This window comes from Equus przewalskii, chromosome 2 (genome assembly GCF_037783145.1).
Source record: "Equus przewalskii isolate Varuska chromosome 2, EquPr2, whole genome shotgun sequence".
Lineage (NCBI taxonomy): Eukaryota > Metazoa > Chordata > Mammalia > Perissodactyla > Equidae > Equus > Equus przewalskii.
Genome location: NC_091832.1, coordinates 33325313 through 33345210, shown reverse-complemented (window position 1 = coordinate 33345210; position 19898 = coordinate 33325313). Strand labels below are relative to the sequence as shown.

The 19898-nt window shown below is 39.3% G+C and overlaps 1 protein-coding gene across 50 annotated transcripts in view; it reads right to left on the bottom strand.

Moving 5' to 3' along the window:
- EIF4G3 (eukaryotic translation initiation factor 4 gamma 3) overlaps positions 1-19898 on the bottom strand; it is a 319678-nt gene that overhangs the window by 41187 nt on the left and 258593 nt on the right. For 49 of the 50 annotated variants that reach the window (XM_070599696.1, XM_070599791.1, XM_070599639.1 and 46 more), the window contains 6 exons: positions 9905-10051; positions 9226-9462; positions 8098-8202; positions 6565-6697; positions 3329-3423; positions 472-565 (listed from right to left, as the gene is read on the bottom strand). In XM_070599696.1, coding sequence (XP_070455797.1) covers positions 472-565; positions 3329-3423; positions 6565-6697; positions 8098-8202; positions 9226-9462; positions 9905-10051 — 811 coding nt within the window. Of the gene's footprint in view, positions 1-471; positions 566-3328; positions 3424-6564; positions 6698-8097; positions 8203-9225; positions 9463-9904; positions 10052-19898 lie in introns of those variants that run through there. The other variant, XR_011534615.1, reaches the window with a different exon arrangement.

Sequence of the window (19898 nt, the reverse complement as noted above, 5' to 3'; positions counted from 1 at the left end):
ACATGCAAACTTAACCGCTATACCACCAGGCTGGCACCTCGAAATCTTACTTTTGATAAAGATTTTTGAAAAGCATTTCAATCTAATTGTTTATTCTTTTACAACTCCCTGAAATTAAATGCTTCTAGGTATTAATATTCTTTTTCTGAGCAAAATGAGTAGCCCTTTTAATTTGGGGGTCCCAGTTATTTCTCTAATTATATTGAATTTGTGAACAACAACAACGGAACCTAACAGAGCAAAGTCTTAAAAAGTCCAACTGAACTAAAAAACTTTTAAAAAATACTTAAGAATCCTTCTTAGGAGGAAACCCTCAATTTCTGTTAGTCAGAAAGGGACTCAGATAAGTTTGGGCACAACTAGTCTACAGACCTTTCCCCCAAATCGTTATGAAATGGCTGTGGAGATGTGCGGGAAGGAGAGTGCTGAGAGAACGCGTCCCAGCCCCCGAGAGGGGCGCTCCGTACTCACCAGTCTCGCTGGCCTTTGCTCCACCACTGCTGCCTTTGCCCCAGCTGCCCAGCTGCGCTTTCGGTACCAGCTGAATTTTCTCATCAATTGTGGGCTGTAACATAAGCAACCACAAGTCAATTACAGGAAATATTCTAAAGAATAGTTTATCTTTCTTTTCCAGTGCAGTAAAACCAATTTTAGCAACAAAACTTTGCTTGGAATGCCAATTTAAAAAACATAAATTGGAGTTGTTCACATTAAAGTGGGATTTCTGTGGCCCCTGAAGCACTTCCTTGGAATCAAGCTTCTACAAAACACAGTTCGAAACTACTGGTCTGGAGAATGTATTCCGGTCCTTCAAGAGGACGTGCCGGTTTGCTAAATGTAAGCAGTTTGTAATGACTCCTCCTGTACAATAATGCTCCCTGATGTAAAAAAAAAAAAAGAATGAATACACAAATACTACAAAATTAACTCTTTCTTCACATGATTGTCAGAAAATAGGTCAAAAGACACACAGATCCCACATTTTAGCAAAGCCTAATATAGGCTGGGGCTGGGGGTGAAGAGGGAAAATGGCAGCACTCAGTACAGCGGAATTAGAAAAAGAGAACGGAGGCCGGCCCGGAGGCGCAGCAGTTAAGTTCACAGGTTCTGCTTTGGTGGCCTGGGCTTTGCCGGTTTGGATCCCAGGCACAGACATGGCACCGCTTGGCAAGCCATGCTGTGGTAGGTGTCCCACACATAAAGGAGAGGAAGATGGGCATGGATGTTAGCTCAGGGCCGGTCTTCCTCAGCAAAAAGAGCTAGATTGATAGTAGTTAGTGCAGGGCTAATCTTCCTCAAAAAAAAAAAAAAGAGAGAGAATGGAAAATTAGATGGGGAGCTAAGGTGCCTGATCTCTCTCAGGTTTAACCCTCAAAGCAGAAGTTTAGTACGAATGAGTAGAATTACAATGCAATAGAAACTATCATAAAACACATACAACATATAAGCTACAATGCAGTTCTTTGTAACAAAGGTATTTCTGTATTCTGACAGTGATGCCTTGCTACATGACTTACTTTCACACAAATCTATCCTAGTCGATAGTGAATTTGTGTAACGGTTTTAAACTTTTTCTGGTACACTTATGTAGAGTACCTATAGTATAACTATCTGAATATGCAAACACATATTTTTCAAAATATTAAGAAAATAATGTTGTAGGTTTAATACCAGCACTCTTCTTCTTTATAGTGTCCATGTACAGAAATAGTATTTAAAAACACAGAAAAATGTTATTATTAAGTATTGAGACGATTTTCAAAGATATTGGGGCTGATACTGGAGGAATTCTTTAAATACAAGGTTTTGGTTACAACTGCCTCTCACTGAAAATGGGAGAGGATGGGATCAAGTTGTACACAGCAGTGGAGTCCTGCCCTGCAATGTAAACAGCTAGAAGAACGCATCAGAACCTTAGAGAGGGTGATCCTAGCTAATTAGCGTCAAGAAAGATCCAGAAAGGGAATGTTCTATCTTGAGCAATGCTTTGACAAAACCATAAAGATGCAGGGGCCAGCCCAGTGGCGTAGTGGTTAAGTGTGCGCGTTGTGCTCTGGCGGTCCGGGGTTCACCAGTTCGGATCCTGGGTGCAGACATGGCACCACTTGGCACGTCATGCTGTGGCAGGTGTCCCACATATAAAGTAGAGGAAGATGGGCACGGATGTTAGCTCAGGGCCAGTCTTCCTCAGCAAAAAGAGGAGGATTGGTAGTGGATGTTAGCTCAGGGCTAATCTTCCTCAAAATAAACAAATAAAAATTTAAAAATGTAAAAACCATAAAGATGCAAATAACGTACCCATCTTCTAATTTTCTCAGTCTTATTCTTTTTGTCAGTTATCTTCTTTCATTTGAGATTTTCACATTAGCTTTAGACTGCCCTTAGTATCCTACTGGCAAGTTGTCAATTTTCAGAACTATGGAAAGTGTATTACAAGTAAGGATCACATTAGACTTGCAAATGATTTGCAAAACCCACTGGGCTGTAGAAGTTTCCACTTTTACAAAATGTAACTCCACTTTCTCTACTTTCTCCAAGATTCTTCCCCCTACTCACAGTGATCATCAACTACTACTGCTAAAAACACTGGCCAGGAGAAAATTCTTTCCTCTTACTGCCCATAGATTCTCAAGAGAGAGGAAAAGTAGACTATATTAAATCTTTTTTTTTTTTGAGGAAGATTTTGAGCTAACTACTACCAATCCTCCTCTTTTTGCTGAGGAAACCTGACCCTGAGCTAACATCCATGCCCATCTTCCTCTACTTTCTATGTGGGACACCCGCCACAGCATGGCGTGCCAAGCGGTGCCATGTCCGCACCCGGGATCCGAACCAGTGAATCCTGGGCCTCCGAGAAGCAGAACCTGTGCTAACTGCTGCACCACCAGGCCGGCCCTAAATCTTTATCACAGAATTATTTCTGGTAGGCCCTCTTGGATTTCTTTTTGGCCTTGGGTATGGCAAACCATTAATTCTTTTCATGATTAGACTTAAAACAGGTGGTTGCTTCTTCCTCAGAGCTAAGGATACACTGAACAGCATGCAATTGACCATGGCTTCCAAAATCTCACTCTTCTATTAAGCATCTCGTGACTTTAAGAATTTAACCTAGTTAATTCCTCCTTAGTAAATCCTCATAGAAATAAAAAGGACTACTGCCAGGACAAGTAGGTAAGAATACACTGATCAATACTATCTTGTAAAAAAGCATCTACATTAAAAAAGAACCACCCCATAAAATCTGCAGTAGGGCTATTTTATATGAGCAAGAAGTAATTCCGAGAGTCACATTTTGAGGCGTAAGTTGTATTTCAAATGTCACACTCACCTTAGTGATCTTCAGGAATTTTGAGGGGTCCAGTACCCGACTATTCTTGGCCCCTTGTACAGTGTTCCACCCACCTTCATCCACTCTCTGGACGCCTGCAGGGAGGAGAGAGTGAGGCAGTCTCTCGTCTGTCTCAAGTCAGTTTGATAGTGAAAGAGTGAGCAGTATTTTCAACTTAGCAGCTCCAATCAAAACCAAGGAAAATGACAAAAGATATTAGTAAAGCATTGCTGGCAGTGTCTTTAATACCCACAAGAAGAAAATGTCAAGCAGAAGTACTCTATATAGGATCTTGCATGAAACATTACTGACCTAGAAGAAACCAGCTGATATAAATGAACAGAGATTTAGTCCTAGACAAAGGAGGGCCAAATCTAGTGTTACAGAGTTAATGATTAGAACACTTTGGGAGAAATCAAACGGAAATTATTTATTCCAAAGTTTATTTCACTTAATGCTATCAAATGACACAATATAATCGGATCATTCCCCCAAAACCTAATTCTCCAACCTTTCAGTCAGCTGCGCAGGCAGAAAACCTGGACTCCTTCTTTCTCACACTTCACACCCAATTTGTCAGCAAAGCTTGTCAGTTCAACCTTTACAACATATTCAGCAGCTAGCCCCTTCTAAATACTACCACCACCACATCAATTTGGTTTAAGCCAGAAATATTTCCTCCATTAGTATAAAAACCTCCTCATTGGGGCCGGCCCAGTGGCACAGTGGTTAAGCTCACGCGTTCCATTTTGGTGGCCCAGGGTTCAGGGACTTGGATCCTGGGCACGGACCTACACACTGCTCATGAAGCCATACTGTAGCGGCATCCTACATACAAAATAGAGGAAGATTGGCACAGATGTTAGCTCAGGGCCAATCTTCCTCACCAAAAAACATAAGTAAATAAAATTTAAAAAATAAAGACAGAATCCTCCTCAATGGCTTTCCTTCCACCCTTATGTGTTTTTATCATGGCAGCCAGTGTGACTCTAGTAAAGCGTAAGTCAGGTCCTATCACTTCTCTGCTCAAAACACTTATTACCTCTTTATCTCACTCAGAGAAAAAGAAAGATTCCTTATAAATGGCCTACAAGCTCTAAAGAATCTGGCCCCGTCTCTCAGACTCGACCTTCTACTACTCTCCCCAGGCCCTCTAGTCCAGTCACACCGGCCTCCTTGCTGTTCCTTGAAAGCGCTGCTCCAGGGCTTCTGTACTTACTATGCCCTTGGCTGAAAACCCTCTTAGCCCAGAGCTGCAGGACTTCATTCCCTCACTTGCTTCAGGGCTTTGTTCAAACACCAATCTTCCTATTTAAAATTGTAATGTCCCCCCAACCAAGCCCTGCACTCCCCACTCCCTCCCTCTCCGCTTTATTTTTTTTTTAATAGAAGAAACATAGCTGAAAAAGTTGTATATTTAAGTATTTGTTTATTGTCTTTTTCTCGGTAAGATGGAAGCTGCATGAAGGAAGGGACTCCCTCCTGTTAAGCGACAGGAACTCAATAAACATTTGTTGAATGAATAAAAGACCACCAAATAGTCTATCCAAAAGATTTTCTGATCCTCACATACTTTTTGATTTTCTCTGTGCTATCTGATATTACTGAAAAGTAATGTTTTTCATAATAATGAGAAGACTTGGTTCTTCCCTGTTTCTCTGACACATATCCTAGCATCTCTTCTTCTCCACTTGTTCTTTTCCAAGAGTTATTCCTTTAGTCATATGCGGACATCCTCCACGGATTAGGCTTTCTTATCTTTTCCCTCTCAGTCTAGTTCAATAGTAAATAAAAGTCAATACCCGAAAGGCATTGGGGCTAGGGACAAGGATGAGGAAGTTAAGTGTGGTGTCCCACGAAACTTAAAAGCACATTTTCTTCCCTGGAGGATTCATCTCTCCTAACTTCACTGAGCTCTACTGTGTCTGTGATGAACAACAGCTAATGGTTATTGAGTATTTACTATGTGCCAGTTGCTATGCTGAACACTTTACAGATATTACCTCATTTCATCCTCACATAAATCCTAGGTACTGTAATTAGATCCCTTTTACAGACTGACTTGTACAAGGTCATAAAGCTACGATGCAGGAGAGCTGAAATTCAAACGCAGACAGTTTGGCTCCCAAGTCTATGCTCTCAATCACTATTCTATGGGACCCAGTCACTACCCTAATCATTTAACTGCACAGGGGACAAATGAGCATTCTCATTTGGATGCCCTATTGTCACCTCAAAATAAAGAGGCTTAACAGAAAAATGATCATTTCCCTTCTGAAAAAGGTTTCCTCTTCCAATGTTCCTAAACTTAGCCAATGGACTTTCTATTTTCTAAGGTGTAAAATGCCTTGTATTTCATCTTTGCTTTTTTCCTTGTTTCTTCCCTTTTATTTTTATTGCTACCAAGGTAGACTTCCTTCCATGTATGATTTCAGCAACAGTAACATTCCTGAGTTCAGTGTACCCCTTTGATTCATCATGTGAACAGCAATAGACTTATTTTATTTACATACCTCTGGCCTGACATTACTCCTTTGCTCAAAAATTTCCAATGGCTCCTTAATGTCCAAATCAAATCAAAGTTTAATCTGGCTCCACTCTTCTAAACATTTTTCCATTCCTCCTTAAAGTACTTAAAGTTTGCTCCAATCAGGCTTGTTTATTTCTCTTTACAATTTATGTTTATTTTAATTTCATGACTAAAATTCTTTCTTCCCTTCCAAATATCTACCATCCACCAAGATTCAGTTCAAGTGTCCCTTCCTCAAATAAAGATTTCTTCCGGCTCTCTCTCGCTCTCTTCTTCTCTGAATTTTAACAACCTTAATAGAGAATACACTTCATCATCGATAATATTTCCATTTGCTTAACAAATGTTCCCTCTATTAGTTTTGCCTTCCCAGATAAACTGTAAGCTTTTAGAGGAAAAGTATTTTCTAGAGTATCTTCTACTCCTTTTTATATCCCTTACCAATACTGACTGAGTATACAGAAGATGCTCAGTAAAGTCTTGCTGATTACTGACTTCGAAGTAGTCAAAGAAATCATGTTTGCTTCCTGCCTTCTCTGCTCTGACTCAATAACCAGTCTCTGGGTGAAACTGCTTCCCTTACCAACCACCACTCTAATCCTTGGGTTATTTTTTCTCATCTCACTTCACATCTAAACATAGAATTCTTAAACGTCTGTCGCTCAAACTCCCAAGCACGCTACCGCCCAGGCGACTCCACCCTCACCTGGCCTCCTCTTCTCCTTGGTCATGAGCTGCTGGACCTTCCTTTGCTCTTCTTGTTCTTCTATTTTAGCCTCTTTGTGAATCTGTTCAATAGTTTTAGGCCCTTGATCTGCTCTTCGAGATACCCAATTACACTATAAAATGAGAAAATAAAGTTATCAGCCACATAACTAAAAATAACAAAACTTTGAAAATCTATTTTATACTTTCCACTGCTGGAAAAGTGTAAAAATACATATAAAATCTGGTACCATGGCAGTTTTTCATCTGTCTTACAGATGGCAATATGTGCAGTTAGGGGATTAGAGCTAAAGAATTAATTCTTCTCATTAAACCCTGAACTATTCTACATTGAGCATTCCAAAACCCAATGGATTAAAAAGAGTGAAAGATTGGTCCAAATGTATTTTTTAAAAATTATTTTGTATATTTGAAAGAAGACAGAAGAGAAATCAAGAAAAATTAGGATGTTTTGGCCTTTCCTTAATTGGGGTATTGCTACTCAGTTCATATCACACTCCCTGGGGGTTGTAAATCAAGGATGACTAGAATTTTTCTTCCTTCCATATCACGGTTCTGGTGTTCTATTCAAAGTGCCACATCACTCTGCCCTTTGGTTATCCTTTCTGCTAAGGACAAAACAAGTCGTCTCCTCATAATTATACTTCTCCCTTTCCTTCAATTTCCAGCTACAGTCCCAACATCTGATGTAAGTCCAAGGTGTTGAAGGCATGGGTGGAGAAGTTTTTTCTGTTTATTCATATTAGCTAGAGGCAAGGATGGCACATAGGTTAAAATCAGCATAAAAATTCTAATCAAGTGGTAGTGGCTTTGGTAATAAGGATCCTGAGGTCACCTCTGGGCTTAGCAAGATAAAGAACCATCATCAATGCTACTGGTCTACATGCAGGCAGGGAACAGGTGGGACCAGTATTCACTTTCTCTAGTTTAGAGCTGGCTGCAGTATATTCCCAGCAGGAATTAAAATAAGAAGAGAAAAAGAGGTAGTAATGGTAAAAACTGCACCTAGTACGAGAAATGAGGGGAAAAAAAGCAGAACAGGAGGGTATACAAGAAAAACAATAAAGAAAACATCAACATCTCCTATGAGCTGGGCACCTTACATAATTACCTCACTCAATTTTTATAACACATCTGCAAGGTAGGCAACATGCCATTTTAGAGACTAAAAATGTAAGGCTCAGGGAAGTTAAACGTATTCATTTTGAAGATGAGGCTTCCTAATTATTTAGCATCCTAAGACTAAATTTAATTAACTACGGTTTGAATTCAGAATGGCTGATTTTAAAACTGCAATGTGGTTTGATAATTAAAGAGAAGAAACATGTAACAGGTAGGTATATATACGCCTTTTGTCCTTCCACATAGCTCCCTCATTACAGTTTGTCAATTCAAGTTCTGAGAGTCATGTAGCAAAAGCATTAAGTTTTTACACATGCAAATACTAGGACAGCCTCCCCAACCCACTTCCTCAACAGAGACTGAAGAGGTAGGCTTATTATTGTTTACTCACCAGCCTTAGGTCTATCACATCCTGAAGCATGAATCGAATCCTAGATGAAGTTTTTCTCTCTTTCACAATTTTCTCCATCTGATTAAAATACTGGTCCATACGGGGCTGCAAAAGACAAAATCATTAGCATTCCTGGCTGAGGAATTTAAATGTAATTTTATCATATAGAATTTTTAAATGGCCTAGGAATACAACTTATAGCCAAAAGGTAACATGGTAGAATTTTTACTTGAGCATATGACACCCAAAATGAAGGCTACATATTCCAGGCAGCTGGCCATGGTCATGTGACTAATCACAGGTCAACAGAATATAAAAGGAAACGTCATACTGCAGCCCCCTGGAAACTTCCTTAAGAGAGAGGTGCCTGTGTCCTTTGCCCATTTCCAACCTTCTCTGCTAAGAACATTAAGGACAAGAACTATACCTTAGGAATGACACAATGATAAGCTGGATGAACTGGATTTTTTGATTATCTCTGAGCCAGCAGACCAGTCTCAGACTTCCTTACTTACACGAGTGAGAAATAAACCTCAATCTTGCATAAACCACTGATATTTCGGGTTTTCTGTCACAGCCAAACATAACTGTAGCTGATTCAGATGTTAAGAAACATTTCTGACATTATTTCCTAGAATCATTTCTAATTTCCCTGGCTTTTATTTGGAGAGCACCACGTAATGATGAATTATAATATTTTTAATGATTTCTTATATTAGGGTTAGATAGCTGTGTTATTAATTAGAGCATAAACTTAAGAAAGCTACTGGTTCTTAGTCATGTCTGTATGACTCTCAATCCTGGCCTATAGTAGCTTTTCTCTCCGTATTTCTGCCCTCAATTTCTGCCCTTAACAAACGACCTCTGAAATGGTCATGCAGAAAAATGAATAATCTCAACAATTCAGGAACTGGCTTTGATATAATTTGGAACCCTCTTCACTTGTGACTTTAATGGAAATGTGGTAAGGAGTATGATGGCCAAACATTGACAAGGAGAAGGACAAAAGAAAAAAAGTAAACAGCCTACACTGCTGGGACAAGATGAAGTGCTTATGTTGACAGTCCTGGTTCCTTTGCAACTGACAAAGAGCCCCTTCTGGAAGTTTCTGAGGTTTTGGATTTTTACCTTTGCCTTCTCAAAGTCCAGGTCTTTGCCAATGGTGGTGAGTAGGCGACACAGACACTCTAGGGACTCTTCATCATGGTTCTTGAGCAGCTTCACCACACAGTCGTGCATGATGGCCTCAGTCAGCATCTTGAGTTTAAACAGCTCTCCAATAAACTTGATGTTACCAATGGACCTCCGCCGGGCTCTGTCCTTAGCTTCCTCTAGTTCATCATGGAGCCTTGTCCTCTCCTCTGGCTGTTGTGTAAGGAAGAATAATAGAATCTTGATGAAAATTGTATTGCACAATAGATGCTAAGAACAAACACTTAGATTCATGGTCCTTACTATTTCTAGGGGGTCAGGAATATCCTCTGAGAATCTCGTAGCAACTAGAAACCTACTCCTCAGAAAAGTGCACTACACTCAAAAGTTTCCATCCATTTCAGGAGATTTCTGGAACTCAGCGATCTCTCTGAAGTCTAGGTTCTGAATCCCTATCTCAGAAAGTTGATTTGCTCTAACATGTGGCACTAAAAGGAATAAAGCATTCCTCTAAACATCAATATAGTATCTCCACACGGAAGAAAGACCATAGGCACCTATTGAAGTAGTAGGGAGGAGATGTAGCCGGCTTCATGAAAATTCTGTTTGATAACACTCGAAGTGCACAGCATTAGCTTTCTGTGAAAAGACTTACAGCACTGGCAGCCTCGAGTTCTTTCTGCTTCTTCTCAAAGACATCATCATCTGCTTTATCTTTTTCAAACTCCTTCTGGCAACGGTTCAGTAGCAGCTTCCGGAAATTCACTGTGTTACCAGGCTTGTCTGCCATGGGTACTTTCAGCTACATCCAGATAGGAAAATGCAAAAGCAGCAAGATTACTTAAAAACATTTAAGGCTTTTCTTAAAATACCTATTTTCTTTATTATACAAAGTAATGCTGACTGAACCACAGGTAAGCATTCTACAAGAGATATATAATTTAGCTTCAGGCATTTCATGTTTCAATGGTAAGACGTCTTAAATTTTATACAGAAAAGATACACATTCCTCTCATATAAATGTACTGTATCTTTTATGGCTGGTTGTACCTCTAGCTGACTTTGAAATCCATGTAATATTATTACAAGTGTGATCCTGCACTTATCTAGATCTTTTTTTTTAAACTCTGTAGGATTATTACCTTTGTTTTTCTTACTACCATTGTAGGTACTTTGGTTTAAAGGAACAAATAGAAATGACAAAAAATGGGAGAATTTCATGATCATAGGAAAACTGCTAGAGGTAAAATCCTTATTCTAGAAAAAGTGAGAAGGGGGGACATATTTGAGGATTTTTGAGATATCTTTTCCTCAGGGGAATATCATAATAAGTAATGCTAGTACATACCTTGACTATCAATATAGTATGTTTATTAATTCTTATGTGCCACAAGAAAATACTAGCTCTACAAAAGTTCAGTCTAACAAATGGTCACCTTAGAAACATTTTTTTGATATACAGACAGACCCAAAGTACAGGGGAGGGGCCACTTGGAAGCAAGATGCTTACAAGGTTTCCATTCAAATCCAATAATAATTGTTTTCTATTAACTACAATAGCTCCTATATTCAAGGTTACTTCTAACCAAACAGTCTTACGAATGTGTTTAGAACGTAAAGAAAGTGGACTGGAGCAGTGATTGACTAAAATACTCTATTTTACAGATGAAACCCCCTGAGCACCATTTTGAACAGCTATTGCATAACATGGTAAAATAGTTTTTCTGGAATCACAAAGTCACTCCTAAAGTTCTGAAATGCATGCACGGTCTTTGCCCTAGGTTTAGTGGAAGAAACTTGGTAAAAAATGGGATGTATTGTATTTATACTCACAAAAGACTTAATGTTATCAACCAGAATGGAATTGGAGAGCTGCTGATCAAGGCTGAATGGCTAGAGAAACTTCTTGAGAACTGAGGACTATGATGCTATAGTATATCTGTGCAGAACTGATGGCACACTCTCCAACATATTCCCTATGACATACAAAAGACCATTTAACGAGTTCTAACCAACCAAGGGACCAAGTGTTTCATTACGCTTTCTTTTCAGCAGGAAACATTAACTTAGGAAGAGAAGAACAGCAAATACTTCTTCAGACAACTACAGCAAAGCTAACATATTCTTATTGCCAAATTCAGGTTGTACAAATGCAAGCAATTATAAATCATTTCATAGTCAGGCCTATCTAAAATCGCACCAGAGGTTAGGCGTTTAATCAGCCTTCAAATGAGATGCTACATGAAAGCAAAGGTTTCCCAAAGAAAAACCTAAAAGTAGACTCTATTTTCTACTACAGAGGACCCAGAATGCAAACAATGCACTACCAAGTGAACCAAGAAACAAATCCATGAGTAAGGTGGTGTAGAATAGAGCACCAACATGACATTAGGTTCCAGAACAAACTAAAGGTTCTAAAAATCAGCGATTATATTTAATTTGCTACTTTATAAGAACACAACTAAACCAGTCAAAAGGTCCTATCTAGCTTCTTGTCATAGTCATCAGCATCATCTATGTCAACACTAAGGACATAACTGACTGATCTGATAAAAACTGCCTGGGCCACAATCTATCAGCCCTAAAGAGATGTTTCCTGAATTACAGATTTACTGTGGAAACAATGGGAAAAATGTGGACAATATGAAAATGCAAGCCACTGTCTTATGGTGAGAGGGACTAGAATTAAAATGAGTCGGAAAGATTAAATAAATACCATCTGTGATCATTTTGGTTTATAGGAACAAGTAGAAATGACATAAGGCAAGTGAGAATTTTCCTACACAAAGGATGTAAAAAAACTATGCCTTTTATACCTTTTATGTAGAGAAGGCTATGTTGAAAGGGCTGGGTTAAGGATCAAAAGATTTGTGGGGCCAGCCCAGTGGTGTAGTGATTAAGCTTGCATGCTTTGCTTCGGCAGCCCAGGGTTGGCAGGTTCAGATCCTAGGCACAGACCTACACATCGCACATCAAGCCATGCTGTGGCGGCATCCCATGCACAAAGTAGAGGAAGACTGTCACGGCTGTCAGCTCAGGGACCATTTCCTCAAGCAAAAAGAGGAGGACCGGCAATAGATGTTAGCCCAGGGCCAATCTTGCTTACTTGCCTTTTAAACAAAGGCAATTCTTCTAATCCAAGTTTCAGGTACATCATCCAAAACAAGGGAGGCACAATACCTGTGGTTCAACCTAGAGTGCAGCTTTAACCATCCAATGAAATAGGTTTGGTGGAAGCACTTCATAAGTCACAGACTCTAACTGGGAAATTCAGAACGCTGAAATTCAAAGATCACTGGAATCATGAGTCACAAAATCAGAATCTGAATGCCAGCTCTATAACTAATCAACTATATATATTTGAGCAGGTCACCTCCTTGAGCCTCAGTCACTTCAAGTGCAAAAGAAGACATTCCAACGACTGTAGCTTGAGGGACATTATAAAGTAGCTGCTGAAACAGGAGCTTTGGAGATAGTCACGATCCCCGCTCTGCTCTGTGACTTTGGTCAAGTTACTTAGCTTCACCAAACCTGTTTCCTTCTACAATGGGAATGATAACATCTATCTCTTAGGACTGTTGGAAGGATTAAATGAGACAGTCTAAGTAAAGCAAATAGCTGGCACATAATTAAGAGTTCAATAAACTAATGTAGCTATATTTAAACACTTGGAGCTGTATTTGACATGTTTATGATTAAAAATCAAAAGTAACCTATAACACAAACATCAAAGAAAGTATGTAAGCAAAGTTAGCTCACAAAGCAATTAGGGAGAGAACCACAAAAGGCAAGAAAAATGAGCATCTGCTATCCCAAAATGATGGTACAGGACGTTTCACATATATAGGCCATAATGAACATGTGACTGTGTGTAAGCTTTTTAGATATATTCACACGGAAGTATTAAAGCTGAACAATCAACAGAATAGCCACAGATCTGCAAGTATATATATGTCTAAACGAATGAATGCCTAGCTACAGAATTCCCTAACGACTTGTTTCGGAACATGATCTTAAGATCCTCTGGGGTGGTTAACAGGGTTGTGGAAAAATGAAAACAGGCCAGTGAGAACATACCCTCTGAGAATGCTGATACACGGTAATATTTTTGTTCTTAAGAGATGATAAATTCAAAAGGATTCTAACATTATTAAGTCAGCACGTATTGTCTGCTGGACGCTGACTGGTCAGGAGGCCCAGTGAAACCGCTCAGTCACAAGAGAACACGAAGACTATCTTAGTCTGCTTGGGCCGCTCTAACAAAGTGCCCCAGATTGGTGGCTCAAACAACAGACATTCCCTTCTCCAGTCCTGGAGGCTGGAAGCCCAAGATCAAGGTGCTGGCAGATTCAGTTCTCAGTAAGGGCCCTCTTTCTGGGTGCAGACAGCTGCCTTTTCCTGTATCTCATGTGACGGAGAGAGGAAGCTCTAGCCTCTCTCCCTCTTCTTATACAGGCAATAATACCATCATGGGGGCTCCACACTTATGACTTCGTCTACACCTCCCTCCCTCCCAAAGGTGCCACCTCTTATTACATCACACTGAGTTAGGGCTTAAACACGTGAATTTTGGGGGGCCAGAAACATTCAGTCCACAACACTGGACAAGGTAAATGCTTGCAAATGTGACCACAGATAGTAACAAAAATGAAAGGCGACATATAGCAGTGAAAAAGGTCTCTTTAGACAACTAAAATTTTCATTAACAGTAGTTGATCAAACTAAGATATGTATGTGTCAAATGGCTTGTCTGGGAGATGGTTTCTTTTTCTTGAGGAGCAAGGGAGTCAGGGGGAAGAGTTTAATAAGGCTGTTTGGTAAACTAGATACACTAGAGAACACCTACCTTTTCATTTTTACACAGTAATAAACTAACACTGTGACATTATGTTACACTGTAAACTAACAGTGTACTATGTCATATTGTGATGAGACTTGTCCACGTACCGGTCAGCCAGCAATCTTACATAAAAATGTTGTCAGCATCAGGTTGCCATTTTCTTCAAGCAACAGAACCTGTATTGCTGATACATTTCTTGGTGTTGAGGGTAGATACTTCTTATCCCTAAAAGGATCAAACTCCCAGAGAATCATTAAGGGCTCTCAATTGTGTGTCAGTTATGGTAGTCAAATAGGAGACTAAAAAATGGAAGGACAAGCCCTGGCCTTGCTTAGCATGCTCAGGATTTTCAATGCTGTCTCAGAAGATAAAGATGCTAGTGGTAACCCATGGTCCAAAGCCATTTTGCTCCAGAAGCATGTTCTAGTCCAAGGTAAAGTATTTGGAATGACTAGTACAATCCAGTGGCACCTCCATGCTAACTCTAAAATGTGAGGTGAACAGCGACAAATCAATTGTCAAACTGTAATTCAGGGGTCCACAGTGACATACTTTCCTCTATCAGTGGTTATGTCCTGACCTTAGTAAATCACCTGCTAAAACTGAACATAACATACTCTGTCTGTACGTACTATGAACACATCTATCAAAATACATCCCTATTAGAGACATGGGAAGAGGTATGCAGTGCTGAGGGACATCCACAAGATTCAAAACGGGGTGGTCAAGTTATGAAAGTGTAAATCATTTCTCACGAATCTTTTCTTCAAAGATTTTTTCCTCTTTCATCAGACAAGTTGCACATCCCTCCTCCTCCAGTTGACTCCAGCCACTTGCCGTTGCCTAAGGCTGACTTTTCACGTCTTTAATTCCAGCTTTATATCTGATGAGATTTAACTGTGTCTCCCTTGTTTTCCTAGTGTCTCTTCCTATACTCAGTCCTGTCAATATTTTCACATCTTGCTTTAACGCACTTAAAAAGTGGTAACACTAAAGTTTTGGATCTGGCAGAAGAGGACATAGAATGCTCAAAAACCTGGCCTTAGTGCCACTCTTCATAGCTAAAGTATGCACGCCTGCCACAGCAAAGATCTAAAGTAACAAAAATGCAGTCTTAGGGCAGAAAATAATCTCAGGTTGTTATCCTTTCATTCATGCATTTACCCACTCACTCACAACACATGTCTGAGGGTCTATTATGTGCCAGGAACCATTTTGGGCAGTAGGAATTTAGCACTGGAGGAAAAAAAAAAGCAAAACATAAAAAGCCCCTGCTCTTAGGAGCTTACCTTCTAAAGGGGTTCTGAGATGAGGGTTTTCATTTAAATTATGATTCAAACAAAAGCACAGCAATTTTAAATTACGAATAATGGAATTTAAAACTTAAGTACAGATTTAGAGACAGGATAACATTTTCTCCTGTCCACTGTTCTCCATTTGCCTCTCGATTCACGGCCCTCCTAACAGAAGCAGTGACTCTAGCTGCATGCTGTGCAGTTTGTGAGGAGGCCCTGCAGGCCTCTTCAGTCATCTTAGCTGAGCTGGCAGACGCAGCAGCATACTCCAGAGGCATAGCTTACTGTCTCTCACGATGCCCTTAAGCCTTTTCAGCCAGAGGTTTCACTTGGTAGAGGCAGGCAGCTGTGTGTATGTGTAAGTGTGTGTGCGTATGCATAATAAATATGGCATTTACAGAGCAACTTGGGAAAGCCAAAACTATTACATCAATTTCATCTGTAAAGCTAAAGAATTCCCTTCGTAAAAGCCTATCCTTTAAGATGTCATGGAAAACCCACACACAATATAATTGTATTCTCTAGCCATCACCTAGATAATTGCCACAAAGTAATGAAAGAGATTTTAAATGGAGGTGTGCAATCCATGTGAATGACACCAAGGCAGGAAAAAAGCGTAAAAACTGCTCTGAACAGTAAGAACAAGTATTCTCTTAAATCTTAAAATCCCCATAATCTAGGCCAGGGTTTCTCAATCTTGACACCACTGACATTTTGAGCTGGAAAATTCTTTGTTGTCAGGGGCTGTCTTGTGCACTGTAGGATATTTAGTAGCATCCTAGGCCTTTACCCACTAAGTTGCCAGTAGCCATAATCAAAACTGTCTCTAGATATTGCCCAATGTCCCCTGGGGAACAAAACTACCCCTGGGTGAGAACCGCTGACCTAAGCATCTGTTTGAGCGAAGGTTCTTCATTTAATTTTTGAAATCTATGTAAGTATAAAATCTCTATTTAGGTAATGTCCCAACTTTCAGACAAAGTCGTGAAATAGAGATAATAGAATGGTTCTGAGCACTGGGGTTAGATGTAACCATCTTAGAACATATCTCAAAAAACATTGCTATGATTTCCACTATTTCTTACATTTACTACCACTACTTACGATTATACTGTATGACTCTGTGTGGTTAACTGTAAAAGATTCCATTGTTTCAAATGACCAACACTGATAATCCATGCAAGTGCTATAGTTCTACACATTTCTTATGATTATGAGTCAGGCCAAAGTCTTTGTAATTTAACCTGTGGGTGTCTCAGTAAAACATATTGATAATAACAATGAAGTTACTTAAATAACTTAATGAGTACGAAGCACAGGAAAAGAGCACCTCCCCCAGTAAACGTTTTATTCACTGTCTTCAATTTGTCTGATTCCATTGGGAGGTATCATTTCTCAAACTAATAATTACCTTAAAAACAAAAACAAAAACAGTGCCAGTGGTCAAGAAGGGTTGGAAAATGCTGCACAGAGCAGATTCTTCCTTTGCAATTTCACAAGAAACATTAGCATAGTAAACAGACACTTGAAGGAAAGAAATCTGCTTACGCTGTCATTTGTGAAACATATACTAACATTTGAATTTGGGGCAACACTGGCCGATGGACATGTCATCTTGAAAGAAAATTGGCTAAACTCCATTTCTTTTCTTATAGAGTATAAAATAATACAGCACAGATTCATATATTCATCACCCAACTTTGTTAAATCTTAATATTTTGCTATATTTGCTTCAGATCTTTTACTTTTTAAGAAGCTAAACATTAAAGCTGAAGAACCCAGGGTATTTTCTTATTTTTCACTCTATTGCTTGCTTTTTCGTTTTTAATTTTTTAAGGCTCAGCTTAACTATTTATGATAAAACAACCTCACATAAATACCACCTGATATAGCACTAAGCCAAGAAAACAAGTACTGATATCCTCCCAGAGCCCCACGTGAATTCTCCTTCCAAAGCACCAGCACTTCCAGCCCCTAACGTTAACCCCATTATCCCATATTTTTACAACAATCAGTTTTTTGCTTTTCTTTGTTTTACAGACATGCATCCCCAAATAATACAGTTTATTCTTATTTCCTTTTTGAACTTTTTTTATTTTTTATTTTTTTGAGGAAGATTAGCTGTGAGCTAACTACTGCCAATCCTCCTCTTTTTGCTGAGAAAGACTGGCCCTGAGCTAACATTCGTGCCCATCTTCCTCTACTCTATATGTGGGACGCCTACCACAGCATAGCTTTTTGCCAAGCGGTGCCATGTCTGCACCTGGGATCTGAACTGGCAAACCCCAGGCTGCTGAGAAGTGGAAAACGTGCGAACTTAACCGCTGCACCACTGGGCCGGCCCCTGAACTTTAAACAAATAAATCACATGGCATATATTCCTTTGGGTCTGGTTTTTTTTGCTGAAGTTTATTCTTGTGAGATTCGTCCATGTGTGTACACAGCTGTAGTTCGAGTTCACTGTCTTACTATAAACATGCAACAATGTATCCATTCTATTACAGAAGGACACCATTTCAAATTTTTATCAATTATGAAAATGCTACTAACATTTTTGTATACGTTTCTTGGCACATAAGAAATGTACATTTATAGGCTGGGTATATACCTAAGAATGGAAATGTCGATTATAGCAGAAAAGTAACTTCAGCTTTTGTAAATTATGCTGAGCTCTTTTCCAAAGTGGCTGTTAACAATTTATATTCCTACTGGCAGTGTTTGAGAGTTCTTGTTGCTTCACATATTAGCCAATATCTGGTAACTATAGTAATCTGGTATCACTAAACGGTTTTGTATCTAGTTGATTAACTTTTTCATATTTATCAGTCATTCAGATAACCTCTTTGGTAAAGTGTCTAAGTCTGTTGAAAAAAAACTGAGTTATTTTCATATTGATTTCTCTTAGGTTTTTAAAAATCTGATATATAAACTCTTTTTTTTTGAGGAAGATTAGCCCTGAGCTAACATCTGCTGCCAATCCTCCTCTTTTTGCTGAGGAAGACTGGCCCTGAGCTAACATCCATGCCCATCTTCCTCCACTTCACACGTGGGACGCCTACCACAGCATGGCTTGCCAAGCAGTGCCATGTCCACACCCGGGATCCGAACTGGTGAACCCCAAGCCGCTGAAGTGGAACGTGCACACTTAACCGATGCACCACCAGGCCGGCCCCTATATAAACTCTTTATTGGGTTTTTATGTTGCAACTATCTTTTCCTAATATTTAGCTTGCATTTTTACTCTCTTAATATCTTTTGATGAAAAATACTAATTTTAATGTAGTCCAATTTATCAATCTTTTCTTTTTGTCTGTTGTGACTTTTGTGTCCTGATTAAGAAAACTGTAGACAAATTATTGTTCTTTTAACGTCTGATTTTTCCCATCTGGCTACTTTTTTTATCTTTTCTTCTAAGTAGCTTTATTATGACTAGTCTAAAAGCTTTCCTTCATTTTTACCTTTTTTTTTTTTTAAATTCATGTTGGGAATTTGTAGATTTTTTTGAATCTGTGACCTTAACATCTCAGTAGTTGTAAAAAATTTCTCAGCCACGCTCTTCAACTATTGCTTTTTTTCACTCTATCCTCTCTCCTCTTAGGACTCCTATTAAAGCGGTTTGGTCCTATTGAGTTCTCCCTATTTCTTACTCTCCCTTTTGTACTTTTCATCTTTGGTCTCTGTGCTTCATTCTGAGCTCTACAGACCTATCTTCCAGTTCCTCAGTCTTTTCTCTAGCTGTGTCTGATCTTCTATTAAACCCACCCACATTAAGCTCTTACTTTTACTATAATATTTAGTTCTGGAATTCCTATTTGGTTCTTTTCATACTTTGTTGTTCTCTGTCGAAATTTCCATCTATCTTTATCACTTTGAACACAATAAGTATAGTCATTTAACATCTGCTCCTGATAAAGCCAAGATCTGGAGGCCCTGGGCTACATTTGTTGCTGGTTCTCATTCATGCTGTCTTTCTTCCCTTTTCTACCTAATTATTTCTAACTGTGTGCTCGACATTTTATTTGAAAAATTGTTCATAGAAATAATTTGAAGACTAGTATGATAGTCTCTAAAGGGATTACTAACTCTGAAGTCACTATAATTCAAATTCAAGGATTGAGATGGCGTGATATTAAGGTACAGTCCCTGTGAGAGCAGGTCACTTTCTGGTTCACCCTTGTCCAAGCATGCAGTCCTTTGGGACCCCAGCCTGCCGGAGAGGAGGATTCACTAGAGCCCTTCCCCCACTCCTCTCGGAGGCCCTGGTCCGAATTTTGTCCCTCCAGTCCAACATGTCTATGAAAAACAAGTTGTTTAAGACTTTTAGTTGCCTCTTCTAGGCAGAAGTTTTACCAAATGTGTCACTTTTCTTTGAATTTCCACCTTTTTTAGGATCTGAGTCTTAGTAATTCTTTATTGTCTTTTAGTTTTCTGATGCCTTCAAGATTTCTTAATGTTGTGACCAGCTTTTCTAATTGGGGCCTGAACTACCTAACCTGTCAATAGCAGGGTCCTAA